General features: G+C 35.2%; 1 protein-coding gene across 2 annotated transcripts in view; it reads right to left on the minus strand.

Annotated features, from left to right (window-relative positions):
- The window catches only part of PHF14 (PHD finger protein 14), a 151531-nt gene that overhangs the window by 24256 nt on the left and 109019 nt on the right, over positions 1 to 18256 (minus strand). Inside the window, exons 18-19 of one of the 2 annotated variants that reach the window (XM_042888709.1) lie at positions 10931 to 11044; positions 9209 to 9291 (exon numbers count right to left, since the gene is read on the minus strand). The exons of the other annotated variant lie outside the window; for it this stretch is intronic. Coding sequence (XP_042744643.1) covers positions 9220 to 9291; positions 10931 to 11044 — 186 coding nt within the window. The 3' untranslated portion in view covers positions 9209 to 9219. The remainder of the gene's footprint in view (positions 1 to 9208; positions 9292 to 10930; positions 11045 to 18256) is intronic. 2 annotated transcript variants of the gene reach the window in all.

Below are 18256 nucleotides of genomic sequence, written 5' to 3' on the forward strand. Positions count from 1 at the left end.
AAACAAATTGATAATACAAATTCTGGAGTTCAAATTAAATCAAAATGACAAACTCTTGGGGTAAGGTCACCAAAGGAAGGGTATAATGCATACATTTATTAAATTCAAATTAAAATGTATATAAATTAAGTGAAAATAAACTAGCATTAACTCAGTAAATAATAATATGGAAGGTCTAATACTCTGAAAAAGGAATGGCTAAGCCAACTTGTGTGAGCACTTTCTTGTATTAAAAAAAATGAGCAATATATATTATGCAATTCATGCTAAATTGGAAGAAAAAACAGAAATCACACCATATATGCAATATTGCATTTGAAAAGTATTACTTTTTGACATTATTTTTGGCTTAATTTCTTCATCCATTGGCAGGTGAACATTTGGCATAAACAAGTAGGAAGCTGCAGTAGCTATGAACTACAGTTTCCTGTCCCCTCCAATGGCCACAGGCAGATAAAGAATATGCAAGATGAAGGCAGAAGCAAATGAAATCTGTCCTTGCTAATTTCTCAAATGAAATGTTATTACTAACTACAATAGTTTTTACCTCAGTTATGTTGAGATAAAGACATTTCATCCAAATTACTTAGCACTACTGAAGGAATTTAGAAAACTTAGATTTTACAAGAAATAACATTATTTTAACACTACAAATTCTTCTACTTTTCCAATCACAGATAAAATGCTCATAGTTAAAATAAAAGTTTATTAATTTTTTTTTCTGTGCTTAATCATTAGTATGTTTGTCTGTCATTCCGTGAATGTTCCTACACAACATCTTGAAAGAGTGGAGGGAGAAAATGAATTTATCTGACGGTATACAGAGAGATTTTTCAGGATCTCACATTTGTGGTGAAGAAAGAAATTCCATCCTTTCTATCTTTCTGCTTTCTGCTGTTGGGCTTGTTTTTTGTAATTTTGCATGCTTCCTTTTTTGAATAACTTTGAATATCTGCCTCTGCAGATATTGAAAGCTTTCTCAAATAATGACAAGTTCAAAATTAGGCTTTTTTTTTTCTTTTTTTTTTTTTTTTTTTTTTTTTTTTTTTTTTTTTTTCCTACTCTGCTGCTTATCTGGCTAAAATAAGAACAATGGTGACTTCTGGACTATCTGTAAGTTCAGAAGGACAGTGCATCATTTTTGCCTCAATTCCCATTTCAAGTACCACTCTTTCAACCCCAAGGACTCTACTAAAACAAGCAACACTTTGCAGATACCGACATCTAAAATTTTGCATGCACACAGCATGCAGACACACAAATTATATTCTATGAGCGACTCCATTTTTAATCTAATCTGTCTAAAACCAATAATCTTAACAGAGTAAAAACAAACAAACAAACAAACAAACAAAAGATTAACCAAAAAACAACCAAACAGGGCTGAATATAGGAAAACTAATTTCTCCATGATGTTACTCATATTCAAAGTCTCTGTGAGTTTAACTGTACTTTCAATAACATTCTAACTGTTTATATGTAGAAGAAAGTTTGTAACTAGAGCATAGTCTACACTCTTCTGGCTATCCTATGTGATCCAGAGGTTTAGAAAACCCATGACAGTTAAGTATGCATTAAAAAAAAAAAAAAAAAGATTAACTGTAGGAAAACTGTTCAACTAAGAAGGACTTAGCAGGTCAATGAGGGCTATGAAAGATGACGTCATTTGCTAATCTAGTCTTCAGAAAATAGCCATTTGGTATTACATTAACATAAATTCAGTTTTAATTTGTTGTTAATTAAGGAAGATAAGGTATGTATATCTATCACAAAAATATAGGCTTATAACAAAAAGAGGGAGTCTAATAAATAACACATCAATGATCCTACTGTGCATAAATGTTTAGGTAATATGAACTCCTCAATGCTTGTGAAATATGCTGTTTAAAAGTGAGAGTAATTTAAAGAAACAATACTTTGATAAAGCAGCACTTCAACACTACTGGGATTCCACTGCAATTCAGAGATAAACCTGAAGCAACTGGATAGGGAAAAATCCATATAACCTACATTATTAATGACTTCTGAGTGACCTCTGTTTATCTTCACTACCTTAAAGATGACATTGAAATTTCCAACAGTACCCAAGGTTCATCATCTGAAATCTAGACTTAAAGAATATTCTAATATTTTTAACCTGTCATATTAAAATAAAACAGAATTTTTCTGAGATTATATATGATCTATAAAAATGATCACTGCTTTCTTTATACAGCACGATGAAAGGTACAATATTTACACTACATAAAAATGACTACATAACATATTCATTTAGTTTTTCATTCAAATGTTACAGATAAGAGAACAAATCATTCAGAAAAGAAATAAATTAAAAATAAAAGACTGTTTACAAACAGAAACTGAAGAAAGGAGTTAAATTTGCTTCCTTCCAGGAAAGAATTTCAATGGTACATCACACATGCCACTCAGCAAATAACAGTAACATACACAACCTGGCATCATAACACTGCAGAAATGCCTCAAAACACCCAGTCACAGCCAACCAGATAGCATATATGGGTACATTCAGGTCCATCAACATAAGTACAACTACAAAAATATACAGCTCTAGGGAAACAGACTTCAATTGTTAAATTTGCAATTACTTTCTAGTTAAAATGTGTTAGTTAAAAGTGTGTTCATTAAAAACTACCTAAAGTTTGCTTCATTAGAATTTTTCACTATGTTTCTCACTGCCTTCCTCCAGCTAAAAACATTTTTTCATGATTATGTAGTTTAAACTCAAAAAAATTAGTTCTTTCTTTTTCTTTCCTTTTTTCTTAAAATACAAACAATTCATTAGCATGCTAAAGACACAAAATATAACATGTTAACTTCAAATTAAAATAAATATTTTTGGGGGCAACGTATTAAAGAAAAATGAGAAGTCTTATTAAATATAAATCAGCTCTAATTTAATCGTTTTTTCTGTTCTTATTAATTTTTAAGATTTTTTTAGATTAGTTTTTCAAATAACAATGAAGCTGGTAACATCCAAGAAAAGATTCTTTTTCTCTTTAAAATAAACTATTTCCATCTCATCTGTATTCAGAATATGAATACAAATCTGTACACAAGTAATTCTAAATGCCATTGGCTTCCCGCTTTCAATGCTGCTATTTTTTTAAAGATTGTATCCACAGATCAATGACCCATTCATAAGATCTGGAAATGCCAAAGAATAATACCCCAGGGAAAATAGTGTTTTCACTTGACTTAAAATAATCATTTTTACAACAGAAAGAATGCCAGAAATCCCAAAATCACTGAAGATGCCATCCAGAGTATTTATATAGGAAAAATACAGGGAAAAAACAGTCATACAGAACTAATAATTTTTCACACATTAATTTCAAACTAACGCCATAGTAGAATGAATGAATCTCACAGACGAATGTTCATTTGGCAGTGTATATTGCCCAGCATTTTCTGCATGTTTCACTCCTTTTCCAGTTACTTTTTATTAACTACGGCTACCTTGAATCGGTGATATCCAATGGACTCATCATGGCGTACCAAGAATGGTGAACGTGTCACAGATGTTCAAGCTTTGAGGATTGGCTGCCTACAGAGAAAACTTTTTATGTAATCCTGAATGTTTTCCTGCAGTAAACTTACCAAAGAAGTGGAGCAGACACAAGCTTCCCCTTCAACTTATCAACATCTGACTTTCTTAAGGTGACACGCAAGTATGCACTTTTGCCTGAGTACTGCTTGCTGCCTGGTGATATTTTCCTTCTTTTTCCTCCCCAAAGGAGAGGATGACTGCAGATTATTTAATTTATCTAACTTGTATAGAATGCTTTTCTCTGCAGCCTGTCTGTAGACTGTGGTGCCAATTTCTGAATTCAATTATTTGAGTAGGAAATAAAGGTTATTTTCCCCATTTCTAGCACAGATTTTTTTATTTCTTTTAGAAATATAGCTGAATGTCAAGCAATAAAAGAGAATATTGCAGGGATTCTTAGCTTTTGACATTTTTAATTGCCTGTGCTTTGGTTATTACACAATAGATAGTTTTGTCATCTAAATATAATGTATCTTTGTAAAATCCTTTAAAATATGATTTCAAACCAATGAATGCCATTTTCTATTTGCCTTTAATTTTCTCTCAATAGTAAGTTCATCAGAGTGTAACAATTAATTAACTTAATTAAGCTAACTTAATTATCTTCTTTCATAGGTCAATATGTAGAGCTACTCAGATTAATAGCAGAGCTTGTAAAGTTAATCTTCTTGTATAATGCAAATGATGCCAAGTCATGTATTAAATACCTTCCTGAGTAACAGATGATATAGGACTAAATGTACTTTAAAGAAGGGCAGAGACTGTGAAAAGGTTAAATAAAGAAAAATGTCTTGGATTTGTGGAAATTTTAAACAGATCTAATTAATTTTTTTACATTAATGATGTTCTTCCAAGAGAAAGCCTCATTCCATAAGGCCATTTAGTGCTTGAATATACATAAATAAATTTTAACTTCAAAAGCAGAACTGCATGACAATATTTTCCATCCATCTTACAACCTTTATGTTTCGTTATTAAGAAGATTACATAAAACAGTCATGTGAAGAGACTAGGCAGAAAATATGAATTCTTAACTTCAGAGCATGCTTACTCTATTTCCCAGTTTATTTTACAAAGGAATCACATCAGTAGCCAAAGGTATTATGCACTCTTCTCTGCTCATTATTAATTCACTTTTAACACAGTTGGACTCTAAGGCTTTTTAGGCATACGGCTAAGCACTTTTGCTATGAAATATTAATGGAAATTACAGTAATCATAATAATTACTTGTAGATGCATAAAAGGTAAAGTCAAACAAATCTCCTGAGTGCCAAATGATCTGAATAGGTGACCGAATACTGTTAAATAAATGAGTTTGACGGTTGGAATTCATATGACATGAGGAACACAGACCAAATAACCAAATTTCAGTCAAGTAACAAAATTTCAATCTTCTTTAGAATGCGCCTGACTTAAGCCCACAAAATATTCTAAACTTAAAGAGATTCCAGCCTATTGCAAGTAACTAGTAAATCAGCATTTGCTCTTTTATTCAGAAATCAAGAGTTTCCTAGATTCATATAGCATAGAAATTTGTGATGACTTTTCTGAGTACTAAGTTAAAAGAAAAATTAACGTTCAAGATTTAACTTGCCTTCCATTCATTCAATTTCGGTAACTATTTTTTTTTTTTCTCATTTAAGAGTGTGCCGGGAAAAGCAACATATTTATAGCAACAACAATCTGCCACAGTTCTGTCAAATGAATTCAAACTTGCAGCTACACAGAACAGAGGGAAAGTACTGTTAAGCCCTTGAAGTTTAGTAAGGAATGAACAGGTGGGTTGTGTTTTTTTATTTTTTTATTTTTTTTTTTTATTTTTTTTTTTACAAGCATGACATTTGTATCTATGTATAAAGACATGCGAATATATGTTTTCTCTAATAAGACTGCAAATCCTCATCCTGATTCTAGCCAACGTTTATTGTAGGCAATGACTGAGATTTTTCTCAAAGGAAAAGTGAAAGTTGGAAATTCAGTTATTTAACAGCCTTCTAATAACAGTAAATGGAGAAAATACCACATGAGCATTATTACATGCTATGCCACGGAATTATCTTTTATTCTATTCTTTCAAAGCATGTCACATCATACTTTCCTTATAAAGCAAACACCTCAGAGTAAGAAAGCTGCAAAAAAATGGACTGGAAGCTCTGCTAATGAAGTTTATGATTTCTTTTTCTTTCTTTCTCTCTTTCTTTCTTTCTTTCCTCTCTTCCTCTCTCTCTTCCTCCCTTCCTCCCTTCCTTCCTAAGATGTCTTAAGTATAGCACTTACGTATAGGATCTTTTCCTACAAAACAAAACCATGATGCAGCTATGCATTACTAATGGAAGAAAAACCTGTGCTCTCTTCAGATATTAGGGCAAGAACTAAATGCATAATAGCTCAGAAGCAGATTAATCTTTCTTTAGTTCAGAATCCTACAGTTTTTCTGTACAACTTCTGTACTTTTAGAAACACAGATACATGGGCTGTTCACATTCATGTGCTACAATGAGGTCATTGATATTTTACCTAAAATGCTCCATGCATACACACTTTCAGGGGGAAGAGAGGGGCCATGCAGAAAAGGAATTGGTTGGTTATTATCTATTTTACCGAGCAGAGCTAAATGTCATAGAGAGAGTGGCACAGCATTTTATCTGTATCTGCACTGCTCCAGCAATGCAGCCATCCAGAAAGACCAGCTCTGTTAGCCTCAAGGTTTACGCTATTAAAACATGATTAATTGACTTGCCACAAGAACAGCAAAGAAATTAATACACATAACTCATGCATTTCTGTTTTACTTCTAATTAAATAAGAGAATACACCTCTCCTGAGACTCAGGTTTAAGGGAACTGTCAAAACTTGTCTCTTCTTCCTTACATAACCAGCACTTGATGTTGTCTCTCTCAGCAGACTCAAGTGCTGCTTGTGGTAAATGGTATCAAAATGCAGACCACCAATCTTGCTCAAGTACTTTAACAATAAACTTTTTCTTCACTTTATGCAACGTGCATCTATAAAGTAATATATTTACTAAATACACTGTGACTGCTAACTGCCAGATGAACAGTACAAGTGACTCCAGAAGACAGACCAAGAAGACGTGTCCAATCTATGGCCTGCAAGCCTCACAGTGTGGCCCATCCCCTGGTGGCAGCTCTTCCTTATTGAGTAGCCAGGTGCGCACCCATCACTCACAGCAACCAAACAACAGTGTGCTATTGAGACTGCCTGGGCTGAAACCAGGCCATGGGGAAGGCGCAGTGCAGTGCTAAGTCAAGTCAAGGCAAGTAGTTGTATGTATTTTGATACATTGGCTAAACATAGTCCTGTGAACAGTACAGAATATGAAGCCTTGCTTTCAGTTTTGGTACAGGAATTAAAATATGTTTCAAGAATGCAAAAAAAAAAAAAAAAAAATTATTAACTTACGTTTGTAATTCCATTTTCAGTGGACATAAATACATTACCTGTGAATTTTCAAATGGAATGTAAAGAGTTGCAATCAGATATCCAACTCAGAAATTTGCTCATGTCTCTTTATCAGACTTTTATAAGCTTTCTGTTAATGGAGAAAAAAATATCCATTGCTTCACAGTTGCATGTTATTCATGCCATCATCTCCTTTGGCAGTATGCACATCTGTGAGCAACCATTGTCAAGGATGAAGCACAGGAAGAGTAAAGTTTCATAAAAAAGCTCTGATGAGCACCTTAAGGACTCACTAAAAATTGCAACCACTGCCACCGAACCAGCCTGACGCATTTATTTCAGAAACAAATGAGCTGAAATATCCCGTTAGTTTTATGGTTTTGCTGCTCTTTCTATGGTGCATTATAAGGGCTGCTCTGAAAGTAATTCCTGTTAGGACTTCAGAGGTGGATGGTGGTGGTATAGCAGTAGAGGTTGAATCTTCCTGCCAATATTCCATTATATTTTGTTGCCATGGCAGCAGAGGGGCAGTCTGTCAGAATGGCACCTGACATGGAAGTGTGTAAGAAGCAAAGGCATGTCACTGATTCAATGATGAAAACGTACAGCTAACAGGCGGGACTGTGTTGAAAAACACTGTTTTGTAACTGAGAATTTGCTCTATCAAGTTACTGTGCTCATTCTATCTGTTGTAGTCTCCAAGGAAATAAATAACAGGATACTTTTGGAGCTACCCATGTGGCCCATGACAATTTTTCTTCACTCACTGAAGCTCAGGAAAACTAAAAGGTTGGGCACTCATTGCATAAGACTAAAGAAATGTAACTTCTCAGTCTTTATAATTACAGTATTATTCAAGCAAGCGCATTTGTACTTTCAAAGCATTTTAAAAGCTCTGAAACTTGATTAATCAACATGTTCAGAGATTTTTCTTTCATTAGCTAATAGCAAAGAATGTGTGGTATCAGGATACAATAATGTATTGAGTCAGGGAATACTAACAATAGGGAGGTGCTAAGTTTTGAAATCGTTGTAGGGACAAAATATTTACATAATTTAAGATTTTAACGTAATTTTAAAGACTATGTAAATTACCATAACATTTAATAAAAGCAGTTATTTCACATTTTCCCAGTAAACTGCAAAGAAGGTCTAATTAGGTGACAAATTCAGATGGTAAATGCTTGTTCCTTTTCACATGCATTGAGCTTTTCTTTCATTTTCAATGTTGCATGCTACTTATTAAAAATGACAATAAACAGCATTAACTCACCAAGCACACAGGTAACTTCTTTCTTACAGTATGGATACCAATTCATTCAAGCATTCAAATCTGTACAAATTATTTTTTCACAAGGGATTGTACAGTTTTTGAAAACATGGGCTAAAGTATATAACCCTATCTTCAAACACAGCTTGGTTATTTTACAGTCCCAAGTATTTTGGAATCTGAAGTACACATATTTTCCTGAATCCTTCACAGGCACAAAAATTTCACAGATATGAAAGCTGAACTCTCAACATTACTAATGCAGCAAGTTTTGCCATATGCTACATTGTTGGCCAGTGTCCATGTGTCACACATTTACATCTGATTTCAGAGCATGAAAGGAGGATGGTAAGAAGGAGGTAGTACCAGGAGCAAATCCCCTGCTGCCCTCTGGCAGCCACAGAGAAAGAGAACTCAGCATTCAGCCATCATCTTAACCAGCAGAACATCTGGACAGGCAAAAAGCCTCATGTAAGTGACCAAATGACATCACACAAAGATATTGAGTGTTTGAGTCAGACAGGACTATCTAAGAGGAAAATGAATTATAAGCAGAAAAAAACATGGGTTATATAAACAACAATAGCAATTCATGGGATTTTCCTGACTTTCTCCTACTACAGATTGTTCTCCAATTTAAAAATCTGATACACTTCTTTAACACTAACTTCCATCTATTTCTTTGCTCATCTATTCCATTCTCCTGCAATCCTTAGTCTGGATAGCTTTTCCCCCTTTGCACTTCTTTCCTCTTTCCCCATACATGACTGCATTTTATCATTTCATTAACAACCATGACCTTTTCCCCAGCACTATCTTTTGGGTCAAATTCAGATGAGAATGCATTATTACAGAAATAGTGCATCAGTTAACAGCTATAGTTAATTCTGAATATTAATTAATTAATGTGTAATTCACAAACATTTGCTTACTGTGCTGACTTACCCACACGTAACTTAGATGGGTTGTTTCACAGTGAGTTCTGAATTTGGGAATTCAGCATACTGGTTCTCCCCTCTCAAGGTTTCCTGCAAATCCAACCACAAAACTCTTTCTGACTCACCTCACTCCGTTTTGATATAAACTGCATTAATTATGTTTTGAGAAGTCTCATTCTGTTATTAAACATGTGTAATACTTCATGGCCCCATGTTCAGCAGAACAGCTTCACCACAAACTGAGATATTTACTAACATTCAAAAGGTGTATTTCCATCTTTCACTTCTTTCACATTTCTTCAATTTTATTATCCCCCATAGCATAGCTGTACTCTTAATGGGCAAAAACTGTATAGACATCTTCTCTGCTTTTACTAAACATGCTGCATCCTTCTTTCTGCATTACTTTTATCTTTCTTTCTAAATATCACTTCTGCTCTGCTTCTGAATTCCTCCAAAGAAGAAACAGATAAATTGGAAAAGCTGAGACTTAGGAGCCAGAAACCAGACTACAGAATCTCTGTAGTCTAAGATCCCTTTGCTACTCAAGAAAATAGACACAAATATTAATAAAAGTTTACATTACTTTTTCCACTGGACTGTTTAGATGTGATCACCCAAGTACAAAGTAACTATAGTCTGAAAACACAAGATACTTTTAAGAATTAATTCTCCCAGCCCTGCACTGAGGACTTGCCTCTTCTTCAGACAAAGTGAGAAGATCATCAGAGGAAAGGAGAAATCTGTGGAGGTTTTTGATAATTATCTATAGGCTGCACAGGAGAAATAGTGAATGGCACTGTAACGGATGTAGTTCCTCCTGCTAATATTTCATATTCTCTTTTAAAGGGAAAATTGTAGAGAAAGAAAATCTGAGGAAAAAAAAGTCTTAATATTACCTTGTGTGTGGCATATTCTTAACAACAATAACTGAACTGCTTGAGGAAGCCAAGATTAGGAGTATTAAGGTTACTCCAAACAAAAGACTTATCTCATTAAATATAATAACCTTTCCCTGGAAGGATGAATCTCATAATAAAATTAAGTTTTAAGTCTGAATTCAGCAGACAACCATCTCTCCAGAAATCATGCACTGAGACAAGCATGCACTCCAGGGTCTGAAGAAGTCAGACACGGGCTACGTTACGGAACTATCTTACAAGTCAGCACCTTTTCTTATAACAACAGGGAGTTGGCCTTATGCCCACACTACATCATTATCATCTAGCATCATTTTCTTGGAACACAAAGATCACAATGAAAGGCACAATAATATGACCAAGGGCCTTTCCTTTGCACAACCCAACAGTTAGCCAAGTTTAGGGTTAAGGAAGGATGACAAATGCTTTACATCTACTTATATAACTATATACACCTGCTGCTACTGTTTCTTTAGTTTTATAAAGCTTCATATACTCAAATCTAACAGATTCCCTGATACAATCATGGGTGTGTGAAAGATAGGAATAATGGAAAAAAAATATTTTCCTAATCACTGATAATAAGAAACAGTATTAAAATGCACTAGTTGGAGACCACTTGGCTTACATAACAAAGGTCTGGAAATTTACGCTTGTCTAGGGTGTCAGTGGTATGGGAGCATAAAATTGCACTTTAGCTTTAAAAAAGTCTCTGCTACAAGTAAAGCAACACTAGGCATGAAAAACAGAGGCAAACGTGTATTCCCCAACAGTTAACCTTGGAACAGAATAGACACAGAAGGTCCTACCTCTTCTGGATGTTTCTGTGCCACCGATATCAGCTCTTCAGAGCTACTTCTTGAGGTAGAGGGTACCACATTACCTGGGGCCTCTGAGACCACCTCATTTGACGGCTCGGAGTCCTGAGGGCAACAGAGACAAATAGACCCCTCAGCAGCGTTTGGTGTGGTACCCCAAAAGGGAGAGACTTCTCAGAGGAAGCGTGCTCTAAGCACAGAGAAACAAAGAATACTTGAAGTCTAAAACCTTGTTTTAATCTGGGCCAACACCTTTATCCCAGAGACAAAAATATCTGCCGTTTACTTTCATAAAATGCTAATACTTTCTTCACAAGAGCATTTTAAGGCTTAGCAAATAGCTATTTAGTGTTTTAGAATCATCAAGTTCTGAATAAGTGTGCTTGTTTAGCCCATACCTACCCCTGCATTTCATCCCTTTATTTATGATGGAAGTTTCTGCAAAACAGCTGGGACTATGTTAAAACAACCCAACACAAATAGATTTTATCAACTGCTTTAAACTGATATAGCACATAAAAATATTAAAGCTAGAAAAGGTAGCAGTTGATTGTCAGTGTTAACACTATCATCAAATAAATAAAATAAAAACAAATAGGTAGTTTATATTGTATTTTCTAAATTACCTTTACTGCGAATTTGTGATGCAATGGTACTAAAATAGATCAGTCAAAACAAAATCACTTTAATACCTCCACTGCTTCTCACAGTGGTTTTGATATCTGCATAGATTGAGATATTTTGCTACGGAGGAAAAAATCCATTAATCGGTACTATCTCTACTGTGCTTGTAATGCTCATTATGGAATAAGATATTTTAGATGTCATCGCTTAGCAAGCAGAATATATGCTTTTGATGTACCACTTTCTCCCTATAGTCATTAATTGCAAGGAAATCAAGATTGCACTTTCAAAAACTGCAAGCTGCAAAGCTCATTATTAAGTTTTTTGACATAACTTCTAAAATGTAAACTGAAACTTCATACTAATAATATTCAGCATTTGCAGTTTAGCCAAATGAATATGTTTGGACTGTTGGAAGAGGAAAAATGAATGCTGTAGTCCAACAGTCATTACTGAAAGCCACACTGAGAATCAGAGGGCAGATGTAAAATACATAGATGAGGTTGCTGGAGACTATAAAGTGGGGAAAATCTCTTTGGGCGTGAAGAGAGAGTTATGCAATATCTCTAACTGATATAACTTTTCAGGTTAGTCCCTGTTTTTTTTTTTTTTTTTTTTTAAAAAAAAAAAGAAAGCTTCTAAGCTTAAATTTTTCAAATAAAACTATTTACTACTTTTTTGTTGCACTGCCTCTTTGTGACTCAAAATATTCTGCCAGTCTGTGGTCTATCACCTTAAGTTGAAAGCTGAATGCCAGGAGGACTTAAAAGGCAAAAATCAGCTTTCAGTGATGAATAAAGAATTCCATCAGTGTTAATAACAAAGTCTCACTGAACTGTTTTACAGGCATTAGCAAATGCAAAATGAAACATTTTGGTAGAGCTCCCATCCCAATTTTATGATAAGAACAGCAAAACACTATTTTGCTCAGTTTTCTCAATTACTCACAAGAATATCAACATACTGGCTTAATATGGTGAATTACAAGAAGAAACATCTCAAGCACTCTGACAGTAAACATTTGATCTTTCCCTATCCATCACATGAAAGCTCACTGCTATCTTTGCCACGTAAAACTTCTGCACTGTTCACACTCGCAGTTCCTGCTTTTGCCTTAGTAGATCTGGATTTGCACAGGCAAATGTCCCCACGCTCAGTGGCCCTCCTCATTTTGGTTCCTGGATAACAATGGCAAGAAAATTATCTCTTCTTGCTGCTGGCCCAATTATCCATGAACTGATTCAGAGAACTGAACCATGCTATTTTGTTTACTCCATGAGGCCTAGAAAGTTAAATCACTGCTATGTAATTTATCAGCTTGGTGTGCTTCCAAGAGCTCTCCTGTGCTGCTTACAAACACAAAAGTAACAACCACATGCTTGGAGAAAATGGCATACTTGTCCAAATTCTTCAGTTCAGTGATCTGTCTGCTTGAATTCTGACTGTCTTTTGTGCCTAAGAAATGTTGTGGTATTATACCTGTGACCAGATATGTGGTGGCAACGCTTCTTTCTTAGTTATATTTTTTGAAAGTAATAAAAAAATGGGTTTCAAAACTCATCAGTGCAGCAGCAATTTGATAAGTGTATATTCCTATTTCATTCCTTTTTCCTCAGCAGGACCATCATGTCACAGATGCTCTCCCCTGATCAAGTCTCAATATCTTTTTCCCCTAAGCCATGCCTCTCCTTAGTTGTTTAAAGGACACGCTGGCCAACATAGTAGCCCATTTTTAAGATGATAGATAGAAATCAAATTTACTTTGTTCGACAAAAAGCAATCAGAGAAAATGTTTCTCCTTGTCCTGTTACATCAGTTTTGCCATCTCTTTTGTCACTTCTTAGGAAAAATATTCAAAGCCTAAACTTCTGTACGAAAGGCAATCTATGCTGTTATGAAGTACTTAAGCAACACAGGAAATACAGGTTTTGGAAATAACCATATTCAGTAAGTGAAGCATGATCCATTTGTGCAAGGTACAATGACAAAAATGCCACAAAGTGTGAGAACTTTCATAAAGCTTTTTCTCATTGTGTTATGAGTACACAGCCAAATAAAAAATATTTCTACTAACCACTTCTAGTATTCTGACTTACACTTGGATAAATAAAACCACCTGAAATTAGCACTGTTTACTTTTGTAAAGGAAAGGACTATCATCTGTTTCACTGATCCCAAACAATTATTTTACTGTATAAAGTGGAAAAAGGTGCTTAAAAATAAAATAAATTTCTTGTCTTCTTCCTATTATTTATACCACAACATATAGATTGACTTTGCAAAAATGCCACCTCTTTCTTTTCTCAAGGTTTTGTATCCTGAAAAAGATGTCAATAGCACCTCTTGTTTATTTGTAAGCCTCAAATATAGCCAGGAATAATGTGACTGTTCAGAGATGTATAAACAGAGGAAGAACCACATGTGCAGACATTCTACTGTTTATGGAAGAAAGGCAAATCTGCTTGACCAATGTCTGCTTTCAGACAACCAAATATTTATATAATTTAAGATACACCTTGGATCTTCAGCACTTTTTTATTCTTTTTTTTTTTTTTAACTCAGGTCAGTAGAGATCAAAGGTAGGAGGAAAAATCAAAGGTTTATCCAACTCTAATGAAATTTCCTCAAAGTACTCCATTTTTTTTTTCCTCTTTTTCATCCTGTTTGGAGTGTATGCTATTTGCATCCAATGAAATGGAAGTAAACATCGTTATCTTAGTTTCTGTTCTATGCTGTGCAGAATTAGTAGTGATATAATACACTGAAAAATCAATAGTGCATACAGAACAGATGGGGATTTCATTTGTGAGCTACATAAAAGTGATAGATTTCAGAGGGTAATATTTACATTTTATGCTATGCTAATGTTGGGTTTTCTGTTTGTTTATTTTTCAAGTTCTAGTTTAAGGACTTTTTTTCTTTTTTTTTTTTCTTTAAAAGAACAGGTCTTAAATACACAATACATACATAAATACACATATGTACTGTATACTTATTTTCCATATGTATACATACTTCTTTACAGACATGTATGTCACCAAGGCTATATTCATTATGAATATTATGGAAACGAAATATTGTATCTGTTTACCCATTTATGTTAGAGAAACAACAGATGTCAACTTGTATAAAACAGAAGCTCTATGCAGCCTCTGATTTTGAAGTAAATAAAGAACTGATGTACAAAAAAGCATTCCTAAAAGACTGCTAGAAAGCATGAGAAGCTGCATTTGAAATAAGATGACAGAAAAACAGCATTTAAAGATGGTATTTATACCAGCTGAGCATCAGCTAGTCTGCTGCTACTACTTTAAAACAAAACAAAAACAAAAAAGAATCCAAACGAACCAACTCACAAGCCCCCAAACCTTTTATAGATAATTTCAAGCTGTCAGGTTTGAATATATTATGTTAACTTTGCATCAGTTTTCATGTATCATCCTTTACCTTGGTCCAGTTGAAAATTACACAAGCCATAAATTAGCTTTAAACAAGCTTTGAATCAGCCTGGAACCAGTTTTCAAATTAAAGAGCCGTCAGTATATTACATGGTACTGTCATTTTATTACCCCAATCAATTTTGTGTGGCCTGAGGTTGAAAGAAAATGGATGCTGTCTTCATTTGCAAAGGGTTTATCTCTTACACCAGGCTCTGAGGACATGACTGCAGTAATGAATTGGAAGCTAAAGTTACTAACAAAGACTTTTAATAGTAGCAAAGTAGAAATATTTGCCCCTCTTTAGGCTTACAAAAGAAAAGAAAAGAAAAAAAAAAAGAAAAAGCTCTTTCCAAAACATGAAGCCAGCTTCTTAGGGCTGAAGGACTATGGGAAGAAATGAGTCTATCTTTGCTCAAGTGCCACAGCGCTGTGAGGCTGAGAGAGCACCACATTCACTGAGACATGGGAAACGCCTGGCTTGGTCAGAGCAGGGCCCCTGAGAAGCCCAGGATGCGGGAGATGATCCCAGCTGCTCCCACCGTTCCCTGCTCTCTCTTACTCACCATGTGTTCACTTTGAAGGTCTTTCTGATATCTTAGGTAGGATATGGTAAAATATAGTGAATGCAAGGGATATGTAATTCTCCACAGTTCATGGACAAAGCAAAGCCCCAGCAGGAACAGAGCTTATCTCAATCTCCTTACACACGCAAGATCAATCACTTTGTCATTGCCTGCAGTCTACCCAGCAATGCTTAATGAGGTAAGAATATGGGCTTCAAAACCCACGCTCTGTATCTGTAAAATTTCCTTTCCTTCTCCTATACTTCTTTTGACATTCTCCTTGTGCTGATTTTGTTTTGCATCTGACCATTTCCTCTCTTCATCTGCCCTCTCTAAAGATACAAAATTACAGCTGCAGCCTTTACACAGGCTGCTAACTCCTGGTGCACTCTCGTGCTTGCTCTCCACTGCTTCATCCCTCTCTTGAGAAGGGATGATGACTCCTTTGTCTGCACACCGATAACACAACAGGCTCTCAGCAGATGGCTGAGCAACTGCTTCACTTCAGGTAACAAACCTCAATTTGGATCTAGAACTGCTGTCCTCTTTAAAGGCAGAGACAAAAGAGAAATCTTTTCATAATTCTCAGTTTTCCAAATATAGGACCTTCATTACATATTTTAGCCTCACGCTATTTTTTATCAAAGTGTGCAATATAGAAGACGTGATAAAGTTACAAGATGTTCGTACTAAATACCAATCTGCCTCAATTTATAATCCTTCTAACTTCTAATAAACTACAGCATTGACAAAAGCAAGTTTGTATCTTCAAAATCTGCCTACATTTCCAGCTGTCAAAGGGTGACTCCCCTTCACAGCTGTTTAAAATAAAGATGTTACTATTTCTAGAATTTTATTAAAACTGAACAAATTATGACAGGAAACAGGGCCACATGTTTGCTCAGGATGCATTCTTCAAATGAAAAAAAAAAAACCCAACCCAACAATCTACATATATTTAAAGGTAGAAACAGCACTCTCAAAATAATGTTTTTCATATTTACTCTTCCAACTTTATCTTATGCAAATAGAAACAGCAAACAGCAGAATATCTTACCGCCTGAAAGTATCACCACTCACCTCCGGAATCTGAATTCACATTCCCTTTTTAATCAACACATTTTCCACATTTGCATTAAGTCAGTGTGGTAATCCTACCTCTCTGTGGAATAAATCCTTCCCTTTTAAAATCAAACTCTCCCACATTTTTATATTTCCCTTTTACTCTCCCATCAATCGAAAACTGTCTTTCAACGCCTGCTTTTTATGACCCTGAATTCTCTGAGCAGTCTTAAAGAAATCAGCTGTTAAAGTGCTATAATTTTTAAAAATACGTAAACACTAGGATTAACCATTGAAGTATAGGTTTGTGACACTAACCTCATCTCTTGTACACAGCACAAAGGAGTATACCTTTCTTGTTACTGTCATGGTTTAAAGCCACTGATCACAGATATGCCGTGGCTCAAAACTGCTGACAAAAGTAATGATATAAGCACCTTTTTGCATGATCAGTTTTAGAATTTCTTCAATAAAAGGAAAAAGCCAACATCTATCTTTCCTGTGCTATATCCCCTATGGCTTATATAACATGGTAATTATCTGGTGTGACAGATTTTATATGAATACCTGTTTGCAGACTATTAATATACTGGTCAGACTGCTGTACAACACTATTGTCATTATATATAAGAGTAACTCAGTACTTCGCCCTTTTTCTCAACACCACTTTCCTCCTAGTTATTGTTCTGTAATTTTTTCTCACCGTGATTCAGGATACTGCCCAACAAGTTATTAGGAACACAGCACTGTTAGCTGTGCAGTAAGGTACAGCAGCAAATTTACTCCTACCCCTCGGCCCAAGCTGCTCACCCACGCGATTTCTGTCCCAAGCAGTTTGCTTTACACCACTCCATCAGTCAGAGGGAAAGCAGACATGAAGTTTGCTCACAACGCTTGGCTCACACTCTGCTCAAACCACAAGACTGAGCACTTGAGAAGATTTCTGCTCAAAAAACAGCTGCTTTATTTGAACAAAAATAGAACGTAGCTCAGAAAAGACTTTCAAGCACACAATCTTCAATACTACGCATCAGCATGCAGAGCGTGTCTGTCAGATGTCGGAACAAAGCTTTAAATTGTACCATCTAACTTAATTCTCAAGATAGGGTCAGCACATTCACAGGGCTTTTTTTTTCCTTTGAGATGTCCTTAAAGTAATATTTATTTAGCTTCTTAAATCTTCATCAGCACTGATTCTTGCTTTTCAAATCCTCGAAGTCCAGATTTTCCCAACATAATGCAAAACAGAGCAATGTTAAAATGCGCAATTGCCAAAAGCATCACAGAATTGTCAAAGGCTAGTTATCAAATCAGAATCAGTTTTCATATCTCCCCACTTCCAGATTTTTTTCCCCAGTAATAAGAGGAAATAAAGAGACTGCATAGCACATCATTTTGCACTCTGAGTTTATAACGTACATTTTATAGCTCCCTGAACTTTCCTCATATGGCATCCACTTATCTGCCTGTAGTTCAGTGCTTTGTAGCTGTTCTATCCTGCTCTGAGAGAAGGCTCTATGTGCCCTCTTCTTTACCACAGCCCAAGTTTTTAACTCGCTCTGCTCTCCCCTGAGAGGCTTTTTGTGTATTCCTCCATGTAGAGCTTTTATATTCCTAAGAATGTTTGT

The sequence above is a fragment of the Lagopus leucura genome, unplaced genomic scaffold (assembly GCF_019238085.1).
Source record: "Lagopus leucura isolate 7727_CA_CO unplaced genomic scaffold, USGS_WTPT01 Super-Scaffold_100157, whole genome shotgun sequence".
In the NCBI taxonomy this organism is placed as follows: Eukaryota; Metazoa; Chordata; class Aves; order Galliformes; family Phasianidae; genus Lagopus; species Lagopus leucura.